This window comes from Anopheles coustani, chromosome 3 (assembly GCF_943734705.1).
Source record: "Anopheles coustani chromosome 3, idAnoCousDA_361_x.2, whole genome shotgun sequence".
Lineage (NCBI taxonomy): Eukaryota > Metazoa > Arthropoda > Insecta > Diptera > Culicidae > Anopheles > Anopheles coustani.
In genome coordinates this window covers 95,491,253-95,509,956 of record NC_071288.1, presented here as the reverse complement: position 1 = coordinate 95,509,956, position 18,704 = coordinate 95,491,253, and the positions used below count along the sequence as shown (strand labels likewise).

General features: G+C 46.7%; 1 protein-coding gene across 1 annotated transcript; it reads left to right on the top strand.

The window, feature by feature from the left end:
* Positions 1–12,916: 12,916 nt before the first annotated feature.
* Positions 12,917–15,541, top strand: LOC131270332 (longitudinals lacking protein, isoforms A/B/D/L). The gene is made up of 2 exons (XM_058272417.1): positions 12,917–14,194; positions 14,264–15,541. The coding sequence occupies exons 1-2, from the start codon at positions 12,917–12,919 to the stop codon at positions 15,539–15,541; spliced, it is 2,556 nt and encodes an 851-aa protein (XP_058128400.1).
* Positions 15,542–18,704: the final 3,163 nt, after the last annotated feature.

Sequence of the window (18,704 nt, the reverse complement as noted above, 5' to 3'; positions counted from 1 at the left end):
TGCCATTTGTGCACTTGTGGAGCGAGAGGTAGGAGTAGAAAAAACCGAGAATCACTGCCAGACTCTTTTTCCCCGGGAGTCCCCGGGAGGTAATTGAAGTTTGAGCCATAAAAAATTCACGAAAAAAGGAATCACCACGCGAAAGCGGTCACCGGTCTAGGCGGTCGTTTCGCGCTACGGATTGGAGTTAAATCTAACGGTCACTTCCACCCCCCTTTCACCGTCCCTACCCCAGGTTAAGGTTTGCACTTTGCCCCCAAAGGCTGGCACGAAAATTGGCAATTTATTTGTCGTGCAGAAGGGGTTTTTTATTTTCCCGGCGAGTCCGGAGGTCGAACGGTTTGGTTTGGACATTGCATGGAAACAATTGTTGGCCCCATCGTTCGTTGATGGCAACGAAAACTCACTATCTCGGATTGCATGCGATTTCGTGATGGAAAGCCGGGGAGAAACCCGAACGCAGGGTGAGCATTTACACTCCACTCCGCCTCCCTTATTTTTCCTCCCTCTGGGGTTGAGCTTTCGTGCCAATTTTATTCTAATCCCATCGACCGGCCAACCGTGAGTGGAAAATGCTGCCCCCGGGGGGGAGGAAATGCGGACAGGATACACAGCTGGATAGTAATGGGTTTTGGAATGGCTGCGATGGCGTCGAGGGTCCAACATAGGCGTTTTTTATTTCCCCGAGCAAAAATTGGAGCAAGCAAAGGTGAGCAAAGTGACACCTTTCGATGGTTCTTTGGGGTCCACTTTTTTTTTGTGGGAGTCTCCTGCTGGCAGGATAAATCCTACCATCCTTATGCCGGTGAAATTCATCCGTCAATCGGAGGGCGCTCGTTGACGAGGGCTGATTTGCATAAGTCGCTTTTACTAATTTATTTCTGAGTTTCGGCGTTCACTGGAGAGTTTTAATTGTCCGAAGACTCAGTGGTTGGCAAAATATCCGAGGGTGTGTAATTGGTTCACTACACGCTTGCAATTCAAAGCGAATAAACACTAGCTCCAATATAAACTCATATTTAAATTAGTTTAAGGGAAGTTAAGTTTTAAAATAAAATGCGCATCAACTGTTACAAATATTCGCCTTCACCTTGAACCAAGTTTCCTCACGACAAAGAAATAGTTCTGGACATCTGAGGGCCCACCGATGCACGGAGCATTGCGAACTTTATCGTTCCGTTGTTGACCTCGAGGGTTTTGGAAGGTGGAACAACATCGGAACCTCCGTTGAGGGTCAAAATGGCGCTGCTCGATGAACTATGAGAAGCTCCACGGAACAGGTTTGTCCACCGCAAGAATTATTCCATCGCCTTTATCGCGACTTGGTGTGGTGCAGCAAGGCATTGCACACTCCCGGTTGTGTGTATGTGTGTGTGTGGTGATATTTGCCTGGCACTTAAGTTCGTTTATTAGACCACTTCCTGATGCGCAGTGTTCTGTAGATATGTGTTCCCTTATCCGTCGTTTCGGACGCACAAACGCGATCGTCAACCGGTAGACCTTGAGACGACGGGGCGAGGGCAACGGTGGGCCCACATGGTCCGTGGTTCCCGGGACAAGCATGGCCGAGGGTAGGCGAGAGAGAGCGAGCGGAGGGTTTCGCGCATGCACCCGTATGTATAGACGATTATTAATGCACTTTTCGGCCGCCGAAATATGATGATTGCCTCTAAATCGCCGAGGGGAGAAGGCGATGTTCCGGAACAGGCGAGCGAAAACCGGTCACTGGACTTTGGGAGTTCGATGAACCTCATTCCCCAAAATAAAGAACAGCTCGTAGGGGACACAACTTTACGCGTAGTTTTTCCGGCAACGTTCGGAACTTTGTCTCAATTTGTTGACGAATGTATTTTAGTTTTGAAGTTCTACTGAGACAAAGCTAATATGTGAATAGTGTTTGGGAAAAAGGGTTTATGGAAGTATTTTGTAAAAAAGGTTAAGGCTAAGAAACATACAAAACAGGATTTTGCTAAAGAGTTTAGGTTTTATTGTACCTATAATAATATTCGAAACCTTACAGAACCATCGCTTTTTGCACTCCAACATTTGGCAAAGTTTTCCACAGATTGCAATGTCAAATCTTTGCTCTGTGCTGCATATCTTCATTTGTTATTTTAAGCCTTTTTTATTGCGAGAACTCTTTCGTTAATAAAATCCCTTTCTGTCTGTGTCAACGGGGTAAAGACAAAACCCTTTCCAGTGCGAATCTGTCCGACGTTGAGGGCGAAGGTCCTTTTTTACTATCGTTTATTACATGTTACCTCGCTACCTGTAGTCTTCTCGTGAACCGCACGTCTCCGAACCTCTATCGAGGTTGGGTTTTTACGAGCGGTTAACTCTTTCCCAGTGTTTTCATATTTTTCTGCTTTATTCATTATGTTGTCTGTTTTTTCCGCAACCCAACCCCGGGGCGACAGGGACGGATTGTAAAATGGCACTATTTTGGCAACATTTGGGCGAACCTTGAGGGAGGCTGCCGTAAAGTTAACAACCGATTGTCGGCAAATTTTCACCCAAAGAAACATGGAAGAGGAACCGGGCAACGCTTTTCGGATTTTTGGCAAAAATAGTGGGCAGTGAACATCGATTAGGGCCAGCCATAAAAACTTTGGCAAGAAGAGCAAAAGGATGAGGGATGAATCGGCGAAACGAAAAGGAAAAGGGTGAGAAGACTCGAGGGTTTTGTTTGCCCGCAAAAACAAGACATCCGGACATTGTCGCCATTGTTGGGTATTTCATTAAAGTACTTGTGTTAAAAATGTGAGATAATAAAACCTCTTCGCTTCGTCAAACTTCGTCGACGCCACAAATAGAAACATGTCGCAGTTCGCTTGGGAGACAAATCCACCAACCTTGTTGCTACTGAAACTAAATTCAGCTCCATGGTGTTGCTCACAATTTTGGATTAATTAAATAAATTACTCCCTTATTGCAGACGGAATGCGGAATGCACCCTAGAAAAGTAACGCTCCGTTCCCGCAAGGCGATGGTGAATATCTCGAAAGATGGCAATCAATTAATCTGACGGGAGCATCTTTTTCCGGCTTTGGTGAAAAGGTACTGGTACCGGACGAGGGGCTTTGTTGTTCAATTAATTGATAGGGTGTCAATTATTGCTATCATCATTTCTCTACAACCGCACGCTGTGCGACTTTCGATTCGATTTTTCCTCCGAGGTCGTGGAAAAGTCTGCAATTACAAACAGCCACGTGCCAATCCCGCATGCTGAGGTACATCGAATCTAATGCAAGTTGTGTTAGCTTCGAGTTTATCCATCATATAAAATATCCGGATCCGGAACAGGTTATGGAAAATTTTAACTTCTGAAACCAGCTTGAATAAATATTCCAGTTTTGACGTGAGACGCTCGAATCATAGAGACAAAAGCGCACGTATGCTTGCGTTTCCCGAGTGCCTTGCGGCCATCTTCGATCATACTCTCCCCGTCCTCGCTGCATCATCCTCCCTCTGGCTGCAATTTTAGGAAACGGGCTGCTTTAGCTACCGAGGGATCGCCATCGTCACACGGAAGCCGAAAGAAAGGAATGAAAATAGAAATAAAAAAAAAACTCCAAAAGTGCACTGACCGCCGAATGTCCAGAATATGCGTCCTCCCTGCACCACGTGTCCCCTGCCGCCCCTGCAGCACGTCCAATAATCGCGTCCCAGCTAGTGTCTGTCCCTACGTCGAGCTTCCGGTGGGTGGTGGGCGACGAAGGGGAGCCGTCGTGGGTAGTGGCCGTCAAATTGGAACTGGTTCTGCGTAGTTCTGCGTAGGCCGCGGATGCCAACGGCGTGAGAGTGAGTGAGAGGGAGAGAGCGAGAGGGGGTGCGAGAAAAGTGCGTGAGATATGCAACCGAGCGCGGTGTCAAACGGTCAACCGTTGATGATGAGTAGCGCATTTACTGCGTCCATGTGTGTGTGTGTGTGTGTGTCTGTTTGTATGTGATCTGTTATCAACCGAATGCGCGATGCGTGTTGTGCGTAGAATGCGCGCAAACGGAGACGCATTTGGGAGCATCGAGGTTGTTGCTCAATGAATGTGCTGCTTTTCACAAATTTGATCAGTCTCTCTTTCCTGTGGTCTTTGTTTCGCTTTTTTTCGTTTTGCCTCTACTACTTGCACGCGCACACTCTATCACGGGGTCCATTTTTTGTGCTGGAAATCAACCTAGAAGAAGGTTGATTTACGCATCGTACGCGTTATCAGCGCGCGCAGAGTTGAACCAACTGGTTCCCGTTGCTTCTTCTGGCGCAAAGATTCCCAACTTGTTCTTCGTCACAGTAAAGAGCGTTGAAATAAGAGGAATGTAGGGAAAACTATGTTTTAAGTCGTTCTGAAATAGAAGAGACATTGTAAAGTGTCATTTTGAATTCCTTCCAAAGAATACTTTTCTTTTTCCTTCCAAGGAATTCATTTGTAATGTAATAAATTGGACATCGACCCCTTTTGAAGCTATATCATTGCTACTTCCTTCATAAAGGATTTATTTCTTCCAAGATCATGCAACTTAAAAGAGCTCTCAAAACTCAACAAATATTTATCCGTTCCTTTTTCATTCGTTATCTTCGACGATCGATCGATCTTCATACAATATGCCTCTTCAGTTGACAATGGAAGAAAACAATCGAAACTGCATAACAACGACAAAATGCACCGGGAGTGATCCTCGTCCTACGATCCGCCCAACAATCGTATCGTCCTCGAATAGACTCAAGTTGCGAAAATTAGAATCGAATCACTTTCGACGACACGTTTCGGGAAGACAATTTATTTGTGTTTTCCCTTATTACAATCGGAATCGGTTTGGTGGTAGCACAAAAGCACGGGCAACAATAGGTGACAAATATCAGTCAAAGAAGGAATAGAACACGACAAACCGGGGCGCATTAACCCGCCACAATTATGCTGCACCACTGGGTTCCTTTTATTGTGGTTATTTGAACCATAATCGACGACAAACGACGACCCTCGGGACAGGCCGGGGGTGGGGGGCTCACTCCAGGGGCGGAGGTTCACTTTCTTCGCGCCCGTGTTGAACCTGAATGGAAGCAAATAATGCGTATGTGCAATTTCTTCCTTTGTTCAACCGGGGCCTCCGAGCCATAAAAACGAGCGAAAATCAAGAGAAAGGAAGAAGCTGGGAGAAACAGAAAGGGAAACGGCAAGAGTGGCGAACCTTTCGATTCCTGCAGGCTGCATCGGAGTGCATAAGAACAAAAGATAACAAACAAAACCACCTTTTTTTCGTCTTGAGCGTTTAGGCGAACGAAATGAAAAGTGCATGAGGAACGTTTTCTAACAAAATCCACTCAACAACCGATCGTCTCAAACTCTGCACGCAAGTGAGTGGGTTTGGCAGAGCTTTTGTGCCTTCCGTTCCGGCATTTTGGCCCTCCGAAGCCTCCGACTGTTGTTGTTTTTGCCAATTTCCTCCTTCGAAACCCTTTTACGTGAATGTCGTACGTTTCCCGTACCCGCACTTTCACCGCAAACTCGGGACGGTACACATGGTTTGACAGATCATTCAATTTGTCAATGTTTCGGTCATTGTTTTGCCTGCTTGCCGTTGGTTTACCCCGAGGGTTTAGGGTCGCAAGAGATTTTTGCCTGCAGTCCGGGGGAGGATGCATATAGGCAGTGTTCTCATTCATAGTTGGGCTAGGGTAGCCCTATGATGTCAATGCATTGAATTACGTAAGCAAAGCATAGGCATTTCATGTCCATCTGTCCATGTGAATCTGAAACGGGTGATCGCAAGTAGGGTAAAGAGTTCGTAAGTATTTTATTCGGGATATTTATCAATGATTTTCTTTTAATTTTTAGTAATAAATCTTTAACACGTTGACTGCCATGGCTATCATTTTTTGATAGCCAGCTGTCATTAGTACTAAAAAGTTTTTGTCGCATAAATAAATGAAAATTAACCTTAAAAATTAGGAATATTTATTATGAATTCTTTGAGAAGCAAATTTTTTGTTTAGTCTTAAACAAGCGTCGGTTTAATAAATGGTATAAACAAATTTTATTGACAAAGATTGTACTAAAAAAGTGTGCTAAAAACGTTTAAATCAACCAAACATTGCGAAAAGAGATGATTATTTTAAAAATGCTCTCTATTAAAATTGTACGAGGCACCAGGCGCCCCCTTTAATTATGTGATTTATGCTAAATCGTACTTAAAAGAATGTTAAGTTCAACAAAACCATTCCAAAACACCTGCAAGCTTGGGAGGATTTTATTCACCTTATATTATGCCATGTTGAGGACCAAATTGGATGCACTTGCCTGTCCAACGATACGATCACCTCACCAAAGAGAGCGGACAAACACGACACGAAAGTCATTAGAAACGTGTTGTCTTCGTACGAACTGGTTTACCGAATCGACGCAGCATGCGTGGACGTGATGGAGGACGATGAAGGTGATGATGCGGCCATCATCGAACGCGCAAATATGATCGACGTGACGTGTCACACGCCGAACGCAGCTCCTCAACGAAGCGCGTGGTGTGTTAAGGGAAAAGAAAGAGCTAGGTAGTGAGCTGAAGTTTCGGAGTGGCGATACCCGCCAACCCCGCGGGGATCGAGCTGAACTCGGTAAAGGTCCACTGGTGCACGCCTAGGTTGGCCTCTGGTTGTGGTGAAACTTGCCTCCGACAACAACGCGATTTGGCTTCGAACATTTGTGAAACGGCCGTTTGGTGTGTGTGTGTGTGTGTGTGTGCGTGAACCCGAAGAAGTGCATCTCCCACATGCTGAAGGCACTCATTCTATGCTGCTCTATACTGGGGTGCATATGCTGCCTGTTGCGCTAGCTCTTTCACCCGCCCGAATGTTTCCTCCCTCGTCCGTTTCGCTCGCTCGAAGAACTCACGTATTCGATAGAAATGCATCATCCGGCGCACTCTGGCCATCCCCTCCACACGCACCGTGGCATGGCGGAGCACTTTTTGCAGCCAGCCAGCGATTTCCCCCACCATCGGAGTTTAGAAAAAGTGCGTTGCATCGATCGGTGAAGGGCGAGAAGGCAAGGGGTGCCTGAGTGTTGCCTATTAGCACTAGAGAGATCTGCAGTTTCTGGAGGGCGGAAGGGCCCTGAAGCAATTGGGACGAAGGGCTTGTGTTGCGTTGCGATACGTTCGAAAAACGCACCGAATAGATGAGTGGCCAAAGTCGTCTGTTTCTCCCTCCGAAGGGCTGGCTTTTGAAGCGCGGGCCAGAAGAGGACGTACCGAAGGGCTTGTTCGGCCTTGCCGCCGTTGGAGTGAGATACCAATTGGTTTGCCTAGACAAGAGCCCTAGAGAGCTAGATGGCATTCCGTCTCGCTCAGTCCCCGGGTGCGATTGGGAGTCGGTGCAGCATGGAAATGCAAACGCCCTTTTGCGCACTTTCGGGAAAATAGGTGAGAGACAGAGTGAGAAGGGGATAGCGCGGAGCGGTCCTTGAGTGCAAAAGGGTTTCCTTGGTCCTCTAAGTCCAAGGAGCGAAAGAGAGAGGGAACTGCTCGAGGTCCCTTTGGCCGAACGACACGTCACGAGCCCTTGGCAGGATCTGCAAAAGGGTGCGAATGAGACGTCTTGTGGGCTGTCGGAGTCGGGGTCGGGGAAGAGGAGAGTGCCGTCGTCTTCGTGCACAGTCACCGCACGAATCGCCGAACTCCTGGGCGACCTCCTTCCCTGCCCCCGGCCCCTGGCACTCACTTCTCGGCGGCGGTGCGCGACGTCTCGGCGATTTTTCGGTGGGCTCTGCTTTTGGCTGCAACCGTTCGGCATCAGTAGCGAAAAGTCCGCTTAGTGGAAAACACGTTCCTCTTCGGTCCCTCCCGGCCGGCCAGCGATTTATCGAGTGCGATTGCAGTGCGAAAATTGCAAAAAGGCAATGCAAGGCTTCAAGTGCGGTGGAAGTGTTTGATTCGCGATCGCAAAATTAAAAAATTCAAGTGCACGGAAACAAACACAACACGGTGAATTTATTATAATCGCGAAAGGAACCCACCCGAAGTGGCAGAAGAGAACGAAACGAAACGGTACGAAACGTGCGAGGGCCACCCAAATGCTTGGGTGTTGGGAAAATAGTGGCGGAAATTGTGCACTCCCACTGTCGATATTGCATTTTTCCCCAAAACAAACTAACCGATCGTTCGACTTCCTTTCGTTTTCTCTACCGTAGGCGTATGCAGCAGCATCACTCATCCAGCCATCCAGATCGACAAGTGCATCCAACACCTACCGCAACCGGCAGCCATCACCAAACTCCCACGTGGGCACACATTTCCGCCACCAACATCGGGTCGGAGCGTCGAGAATGTTGGCCAATGTGGGCACTTTCAGTTGCACCGTTGGTGAAGTACGATCGTGCCTGTGCAGTGGAGGATCGTGATGCGGTTCCGTGATAGTGTGTGCAGTGCAGTGCAGTTCGGAGTGCCCGAGTGCTGATATTCAAATCGCAAAAGCGGAAGGTCGAAGTGAAAGAAACAGAAACCAACAAAAGGAGAGAAAGAGGAAAACGACGCTCGATGGAAGTGATAAGACGTACGACGTGGTGAAAACGACATGATAAAAGAAACCTAAACGAAATCGAACCAGAACCACAGTGGGAAAACTTTGCCGCAATTCTGTCAGTGTAAAGTGAGTGAGCAAGAAGAAACGAACATAACGAAACGCAGATAGCAACGTCGTGATTCGGCAACATAACGAAGAGAAAAAGGCGAAGAAAAAAGAAAAAACGTAAACTTTCGGCAAACGTTCGAACGGTAGCCATTCTGATCGTGTAGAAGAGCCTCCCTTCGCAAACCTTCATCACCTCGCACAGCAGAACACCATCACCATCACCAGAATCGAACCAGCGAACTTGCAGCGATCGCAAGCAAGCAAGCAAGCAAAGGCACCACACGGTCGGAACCAGGGAAAAACACAGCCATTTTCCACGCCGGGTGCGCGCTTTTCGCGGGCGGTTCATGTACACACTTTTCTGCAATAACTTTTTCGGACTTAGCTGTGCTTGAGGTTATCAAAATTTTTCCCTCACCATTTTTTCATCGTATCACCCCCAATTATCATCGTTTGATCGCGCGTTTGTAACCCGTTGAGTGTGTGCGCGTGTTGCTCAAGTGTGTGAACGTGCGGTTTAAAGATTTTCCTCGCCCAACGGCAAATCGTGATGATCGTATACTCTTTGGCTCAAATTTCAAGTCATCAAGTGTAAAAGGCGATCAGCAAATCTAAAACCATCAAAGAACTGAAGGTAAGTGCGTTAAATGATGCATATTCTAAATCCTTGTAATAGCAAAATATATACTCCAATATATTTCATGCAAAACTAAACAGGTCGCTTAAAACTCCGGTTCCAATCCAGTGGATTTGATACTGCATGACTTCCAAATGTTCTAAAAGAGCACATGTTTTGCTTTTGTTGTTTCCTTTTGTGTGCCCTTTCGCGATACACTGCCGAAAAAGGAACGTGCACAAATTGTATGTTAACGTGGCACAAGCCACATGTAAACGAAGATGTCTGCTCAAACTTCTAGCTAGAACGCAGGGAAGGACCTCAAACTGGCCGTGCTTGCCAACTGTTAAGCGACGGAAGGCAATGCTTGTGTTTCCTGGAACTTTTCTGTTTGATATTTGATCCCTTCTGTTTCGCTGCCAAGAACAGTAAAATCGTAATGCACTGAAGATTGTGTTTCAACTTCTGTATCAGCATGTTGGAAATAGTTTCACAATCTAGCATATACAGTCGGAGAGAGCAAATTTCCTGATTTGCCAGCAAGAATGCCTTCCCAAAATGGTGGCTTTGTGTGTGCCACTTCAGGGTAAACGTGGCAGAAGATAATGCCAATTTACTGAAGATAGTGTGTTGCAACAGGGGAGAAGAAAAGCAGAGAAGCAGCTTTATCAGCATTGAAATATTTACGCAACGTCTTGCACGTCCGCGGGAGGTACCCGGAATTGAATTCTAGAGCATAGGACTTTCTTAGATGCTCATAATTGATCTTCTATCTGGTCCTCCATCATGGGCATAACGCATATTTTGCCTACGTAGCTTCTTGAAATGTTCCCGCAAATATTTTTAACATTTTCTCTCTGTTGAGCCATTTTTTGTAACATCCTTTTTGTCCCCTTTTGTCACGAAAGGATAGTGAAAGTGGGCTCCGTGTGGTAATTAGAATGATTTCCCTTTTCATTTCTTTGTAATTTGCATAATGTCGCTTTCTCACCGATGATCTTCGGGTGCATCATTTCGCTGTTGCATTTACAACGCAACGTTGAAAAAGGAACGACCGCTTTTGCGCTTTTCTTTTGGGACCTTTAACGACCTAACGGAGGCGATCCATCCATTCTTCTCCTTTTCGGTGTGGCATTCCTATTCATTTCCCGTTTCGGGTCACAGCATCGGTGGGTTGTTTTTCAACAATGCCAAAGTGATGGGTTATTCGCCCTAGGGAAAGCGCACACCCAGGGGAAGGGTAATGCAGAACGGAGCAGAGAAAAAAAAACACGATGCAACCGAAATATCCTCGAGAAGCAAACGAAAAACCGCAATCAAGCGCTTGATCAACGCATTGGTAAAGTTTGCTGAGTTGTATTTCCGTAGGAGGAGGTCGATGGAAGGCCGATGCAATGGCGATAGTCGTGGGAAAGCAAACTCCTATGATCGTATGATGTTGTGATCTTGGGACTAGGTTTATATTTTTGCGGGTGACGTCAGACCACATGTTAGCAGGTAGGGCAAGACACCAAAAAGGACAACAGCATTCGTATATCGAATCTAGCGGATACGATTACGGGTTGCTGCCGGGGTTACGGATCTTTACGGGGCGAGGGTTCGTAACAGATTTCGCAAAGAGCGTGTCCTTATATACGAATGCTGTTGTCCTTTTTGGTGTCTTGCCCTACCTGCTAACATGTGGTCTGACGTCACCCGCAAAAATATAAACCTAGTCCCAAGATCAAGGATAATTAATGGCAGTATGGTGGCAAGCGAGAAAAAAATATCGTGAGGGTCGAGGAAGAGACACACTCAATGTTGTGCAGGTCGGTGCTGGAATGCCGGTGCATTAACAGATACTTTTGAAGGGGATCTTCTCGTTTGTCAATAAATCATTCAGCACATGCCGGCGATGGTGGCCAGTCTAGCCGATTCGTGGGAAATGCGCAATCGAAAGATAGCTGGCGTCCGTCGAGATCAGGATACCGTAGGAATCCCTTTTTTGACCCTCCTCCGCAAATCCTATTCTCTATCCGTTGGTCATACCTGCGCCCAACCGAGGAGGAACCCAAATCCAATCCCAAACGGAGCACCTTATAATTCAATATTGCACAACTGCGATAGGCGAGTCGAATAGAGGATCATCTCCTGCCCTTCTTTGCCACGCATTTCTTCGCACATTTGTAAAAAAACCGTTCCAGAATTGGCTTCTCTCTTGATGTACCTTTGTTCCCTCGTATGCCAGCTTTTCCCGTTTTGACCTGGGCACGATCCTTATGTGTAAAGTGCAAAAATCCTGTGCCTGTTCGACTTCACCCAATTCCCGTGTTTGTTCCATTGTGTGCCTCTCCCGAGGATAACTCCCGAGGTTGCACGAGTTTTCAATCCGTCGCATGGGAAAGGCCGTTAAGCCACAGGTTTTTTTTTGTTCTTCACTCAACTCTTGTGGACAAATTAGGACATCAACCGAGAAGGGGATTAAAAGGGATGATGATGTCGTGCCTAAACATATTGTAAGCTCGAATATCAAGTGTTAGAGAAGCGAAACAACACAGAATCGGTAAGAACTTGCTGGCAGATAATGAGTAGAAGTTCAGATAAGACATTTCTGCTGGTCCTCGAACTTCTCGAGGCTAGGAAAGTAAAGCCGGAAAACAAAACGAAAAAGCCAAATCGGATGTAATTATCGAGTAGCGACCATTTCCTCCTCCAAAGGATACGTAGCTCAAGTCTTGAACATATTTGAATTTATTTTTGCAACCACGTCCAAGGAAAGTGTGCAAAACCTTTCCCCTGGAGTTCAAATTGGCAGAAGACGAGCTCTTTTTTGTTTGTGGTCACGCGATGTTCGGTTTAGCCTCGAGGTCAGCGGAATCGGATGTAGTGCTTTGGAAAGAGAAAAGAAATCAGATAAGTTTGTGGCAGCAGAGGGTTCCATGTCTGAGAAACCTGAGCTTTTGCCGGACATCGTTTCCGGAAGATGGTGGTCATGTTGGTGAGCGCTTATGGTGGTTGTCTGGTGGCTAAATTCGGGCTAATGATAAGAATTTGGGCAAAACAGTTGAATCGGAACCTTAGGCGTTGGAGGGAATGTCCGATAGGAGGGAGCGGAGCAAGGTGTTGTTGTTGTGTTTTGGCACGATATATATATATATTCGCAAAAGGCCATACGCCACTACGAACCGGTGGTAAACAACGTCTCGAAACTACGCTCGGAGTCGGGCGGACAAAAATAAGATAAGAACAGAAGCATTTCATTCAACAGAGCGCAAGCGAGAAGGGCTGTCCTAGGCTAGAAGGAGATGTAGAGATACTTCCCTTCGAGGGGATGAGGGTTGAATCAGGCGTGTGTGACCTAGAGAGCCGTGTCGTATACCTGTATTTGCGATTATGGACACGACCGTCGACGCGTGATTCAGAGTCGCTGTTTGGCAATGAGTTGCCGAAGGGCTACGGAAACGGTGGTAAACAAGTTTGGAATGTGGCAGGGTTTACGCCGGTGGCAAGAATTGGAAGAGCAGGTTGTTTTTCTACATTGACTCTACTTTGGTTCTTCGTTGCGTCATATGCGTACCTTATGGAAGGGTTTTAATTCATTGCGAACACGTTTCTCTTCAATGTCTAATTTTTCGCAGTTGGAAGCAGCCTAGAATAGCAGAAGGGATTAGGTTATTACTTGATCACGCAAAGGAAACGACTTCAAGATGGGTAGCAGCGAAGGACAGACATACTGCCTACGATGGAACAACCACAAGTCGAACTTGGTCGAGATCCTGGACGCACTGATCAAGATGGAGTGCTATGTCGACTGCACGATCTACGTCGACGAGCAGGTCCAGTTCAAGGCACACCGGGTTGTGCTGGCGGCCAACTCACCCTACTTCCAGTCGATCCTGCAGGACGTGCCGATGGACCACTGCACCATCCTGTTTCCGGGAGTGCAGGAGTTTGAGATGCGCGCCCTTCTCGAGTACATGTACACCGGTGAGGTGAACGTGACACAGGCGCAGATACCGCGCATCATGAAGATCGCCGAGCAGCTCGAGGTAAAGGGCCTGTACGACATGGCAGATCTGAAGGGTCGCTTCGAGGTGGACCATCCGATGGGGGAGCGTGGCGAGTCAGGAGCGACTCTATTGGCGAGCAACAACAACTATAGTACCAAGGGAGATCATGCTGGCGGTGGACCAGCGACTGCTTCGTCCTCCTCGTCAGCAGCTTATTCACATGTCCCTCCGACTAGCAGTAACAGTGCCGGCTATTATCCGCACCATCCACACCATCAGCAGCAGCAGCAGCAGCACCAGTCATCGCCTGTCATCTCCACATCGACCAACATCTCGATCGCCCAAAGCAGCAGCTCATCTCCGCCATACTCGTACAAGTCGCCCTACTCGAGCCTCTACTCACGCAGCCCTGGCACGGTGGATCGAGACCGCGAGCGAGAAGAACGTAGCCGTGACCGCTCGTCGTCCTTCTCACATCCGGCAACCTCACCACATCGCCATCCGTCCACGTCCACCTCTTCGGCATCGTCCGTATCGGCTCAGATCGCAATGCAAGCTCAGGCAGGATCGCACCCCGCATCATCCCACCAGTCCGTGGGTGGTTCATCCAGTGCCACTTCGATCTCGGTGCAACCTTCAACGACGGCTGCGGCGGCTGCGGCACTGGCTGCGGGCTGGCCCGGACTTGGACAGACTCAGCTGCACAGCATGCTCAGCTCGGCCTACGATTCCAGCACCGATATGAATCCGCTCAAGCGCAAGAAGCTCCAGTCGATGTCTAGCATGCTGCGCGACACTCCGATCCTTCGCAACGTACTGGCTCAGGCGAACCCGGCTGATTCCTCGCAACCTGGAGGCGTTGGCGTTGTTCCAGCTGGAACGGCTGCTGGCTCCGTAGCAACGATACAGACGATCCAGAAGACATCCGACCCCGATCGTCCCAGCAGTCATCACTCCAATGGCAGTGGATATAAGGTGAGTGTCACAGCTATGTGCAGACGATTACTTGATGATAATGTGTGTCCCCCTCTTTCCTCTCTCCAGTCAATCAAGGAACCCTCGCATTCACCCTACGCCGACAAGTCGTACGATGACGACCTGCTGGATTCGCCGCACAACTTCGGTGGAGACGCACGGCTCGCCTCGTACGTGCCTCATCAGCAGCAGAAGCCAGAATGGAAGCGCTACAAGCAGTACACCCGAACGGATATCCTGAACGCGATCGACTGCGTGCGGAAGGGCATGAGTGCGTTGCAGGCGTCGCGTAAGTTTGGTGTCCCATCCCGTACCCTCTACGACAAGGTGAAGAAGCTGGGCATCACGACCGGTCGTCCGATCAACCGATCGCTCAAAAGGTCTCCCAGTTCGGGTGGAAGTCCGGCCTCGTTTCCTTACGGGTTGAGTGGCACGAGTCATATGTTTGGACCAGGGGCTGGAGCTCCCGGAGGCGCCTCACATTCCGGCGACCATCACCATCAGCAGCTGCCGTCACAGTCGCAGCAACAGGACGACGAAGCCATGGCGCACCATGAGGCTGGACGAATGATCAAACTGGAGCACGGAAGCCACCATGGCCTACCGCCGACGATCCCACACCCTGCCGCAGCGCTCCTCGATCCGTCGTTCCTACAGCAGGCGTTAGAGGCACGTGGTGGCGACATAGCGGGTCGTGAAGCGCTTCATGCGATGGCCTTCGCTGCGGCAGCTCATGCGGCCGTCAATGGAATGAGCACGTCCCCGGGAACTCACGGAACGGCTCGCTCCCCTAGCCCGAACGTGCTGATGAAGTACATGCGGTCCGTGTCCATGAGCTCCCCCGAGGACGATCGCCATCATCCGGCCCAACACCAACACCCTCAGCAGCATCGTGATCGAGCGATGGCCGAGGGACAACCCCCGGTCGATGGTCGGCATCACAACGGATCGGAAACGGCGGCGGCAGCGACGGCAGGGTACGTCAGACGACAGGAACGTCCGATGGAGCAGGACTCGATCGACGACGCAGGAAGTGACTGTGGTGGTAGGCCCAACAGTGTTGCTCCGGCAGAGGAAGGACAAGACGATCACGTCGAGGATCTCTCGATGGGCACGAAGCGCGACTCGGAGGATCGAGGTCCGTCCATGTCGCCACCGCTTTCCCATCGTGTCTCCCAGCGATCACGATCACCATCTCCTCAGGCACACGCACCACCACCACCTCCACCACAGCCGCAGCAACAAGGTGTGATAGTGCCAGCTCCGGGAAAACTGAAGGAGGACTACAACATCTCAATCAAACGAGAAATCATCGCTGACAGCAATGCTCCGTCGGAGTCCTCGTAGATCGGCCTTCTCGACTAATGGAGTCTGCTAACCGTACTAATGCTGTTTTTCGTGTGTTTCGAGCATAAGGATCCCCGGTCGTGGGAGCGTATGACGACGTCGTTCTACTACAACGCTGTGAAAAGAAAAAAAAAGAAAAACGGGTAACTAAGTTCACTAAGTTTACTGTTAGCCTTTGTTGAAGGGAACTTTGTTAACTTTTATACGGTAATTTATAACGTTACCAACAAGCGCATCGATTGGGTGTAGCTTACTACCTTATATATCCTATATTCCTTCATCTAGCTCTGTTTCCTAAGTGTCCCCCCTCTCGCGGTCTCGGTGCGGGGGTGGGAACGCGCGTTGCAACATAAGTTACCTTTTAACGACGACGTGAAAACTGAACCCACCAATTTTATTTAACTATAAATCGCATTCATCACAATCTTATTTAAAACAAACTAAAAGTACCAACCCCCTACAAACGAACCAATAGCTAAATCGACTGCAAGTGGTCTAAGTCAATCTAGTGTATAGGAGTTCTTAGTTTCTGACACACTCATAGCTGGTGCAGAATCTCTCACCTTATCCTTCTGTAAGCAATAGAGGACCAATAGACTGAAAGCAAGTGAACGGTAGCCCACCAAGATCGAGACGAAACTTTAACTTGATTCACTGCGCTTTCTTGCGCAACGGCGTCACATAGAAGTGCAATAGAAGATTGAAAGGACGACACTTTTTTTTTCGTTATCGTCTTTCTTTGTTACTTTAGAGCTAGGGCTTGAACATCTTAGATGATTTGTGTCTTTTTTTTGTCTCATTGTAGTACGTAGCTTACTAAACCTATTGTTTCATGTACATTCTAGTACGAGTTTTCTCTTATCCGTTGTTTCTTTGTTTTGCTGTGCCACGTAACGAAATTGAATGCTAGGCTCCTAGGCACTAAAGGAACGGCACGTAAAAAGTACCGTTTCTGTGTTGTAGACTTGCAATGTTGTAGGTGTGCAGATTTTTCAGAAAACAAAAGTTAAAAAGATCAAGACTTAGAAAAAAAATTTATTCCTTACCCAAAACACCTAATTGTAATTGATAAGAATAATCTCGTTGATACGCGCAAAACGTATGTAAAAATAGCGTTGGTATCACCAAAATGTACTACTAGTTTGACTTTAAACTTGAATCCTGCACTAAGTTAGGTTTATATTTAAACGCTCTTACTATCCTTAGTTGATGTTCTTTCGCTCCGTTAAAGCAAAATGCGACATTGTCATCACTTTCCTTCCGTGTAGCGTTTAAAGAAGCGAAACATTTCAAGAAGACAGTTTGTAGAAAACGGAAGCATGATTCTACCAATGAGTGCCTATCGTAATGATGATTCCTATGAGTTAGTTAAACAAAATGAGGCAACTTAGTATCCTGCATTCGTTCTGCCTTAGGTTACGTGTACGTTTATGTCTCGCGTAGTTGAACCATATCGTTTAAGTCGGCAACCGAATTCTTCATCAAAATGCTCTGACGGCATGCAGAGTGAGGTAAGAAATAAAAAAAAGCTCTTTAGGGGTTTGTATACTGATAACATGAAGCCATATCTGACGAAAAGGAAGATAAAATTGAACAAAAATCAAACTATTTAGCAAGTAGCGCAAAACGTATAAAACATGAATGTTGGTTTCCTCATCGTCAAGATTAGATTGTGTAAGTTGGACGTTAAGCAGACAAAACGAAAAGAAACTGGAGTCATAATAAGAGTTTGAATAGGTTGAAAAAAAAACAGCAAAAAAAAATTAACAAAAAAAGTAGAAAATTGTAAAATCATACAATGCCATATAAAAAATAACGAATGTAATTAGCTATTATGAAGGTATAGCGAATATTTTAAACGAAAGCAAACTAAACCGTTTAGGATGGAGTCGATGCAGAACAAGATAGAGAAAAGATGTGTCGTCATTAGCAAACGTACGATAAAACTATAAAACGTAGCAATTATTGAGTAATTTTTGAAAAGACTGATTAAGATCCTGTTTGTTGTTACTAGACATGGGCTTTAAAAAATAAGGAAACTAAAATAAAGAACGCAAAGAAGAAGCAAGACATATACACAAAGGCAAAGGTTAAAGAGCATATTTCATTCAGGTGAAATAATTTTATTTAGTCCATCAGCTCGATTTTAGTTCACCTTGAATGTAGCAATCAGTTGCTGTCTCGCAAGATTCCCACCACAAAGTCTATCAAGATGCGCACGAATATGAAAGACTGAGTTTACTTCTCTGATTCAAACGCAGACACGTTTTGCTCTCAACCACCACGTGCTGGTCAGGATTTTCCGCAGGATGGCCAGTTACAGAAATTGTATTTATTTGTTCGACCACTATCGGCAACAAGAGTAGAATTGTATTCGCTGTTAATGTAGGCTAAAGAACGATGTGCGCGAGCAGCTTACTTTAGAGAGTGTTAGTTTCGACAAGCTTCTCCTTAATTGTCCTTTATCGAGAGGTGCGGAAGATAACGACACAAATCAAACTAATTAGTGCTGGGGCGATGCAATATCATCTATGAAAAGGAAACGTAAGAAAGGTTTACTTTCCTTTCCTTTTCAAAATAAAATACATCCTCCAGTGTGTCGCTAAGCCGAAACTTGTTTCTTAGGGGTCTAGAGTTTTTAAAAAAGTTTCTTTAAAGAACGCGCAAGCAGTCGACCAAGCTATTCGCAAAACTGTAATTAAAATTAAGTTTTCAACATAGTCATTGAGTTATTAGCACCCAGGTTGCATGGTCAGCAAACAGAGGGGAAAAATACCTAGTGAATGAGGTGGTAGAAATGATTCTTTGTTGACTATCGACCAATATTGCGCCAGGTAAACTAACCAGCTGAATTCGGCGGGTATGGGACTATGTTAATATAATGTTAAAACGTACTTTATCACCTGTGAAGTTATTTTTCTTTTTGGAAAAACGAATTCAATTGTACTGGGGAGAGTATGGAAGGTTTAGAATAACAACACGACTCAAAAAAGCATTGTGAAGCATAATGCCAACGGTCAATAGCATTGTGGACGTTTAGCATGTTTATGTTACACAGCAAGTAAATGATTACACAGTGACTAAGGAAAATTGAGAATAAAAATAAATAAAAAGCGTGTAGAAATATTGAACATCGGACTTTTATTTAATAAAGTACTACTGG

Bases quoted from the DNA above. Each gene is read 5' to 3' on its own strand.
- LOC131270332 (XM_058272417.1), top strand. From the start codon at position 12,917: ATGGGTAGCAGCGAAGGACAGACATACTGCCTACGATGGAACAACCAC. The intron at 14,195-14,263 runs GTGAGTGTCACA...TCCTCTCTCCAG, and splicing joins CCAATGGCAGTGGATATAAG to TCAATCAAGGAACCCTCGCA.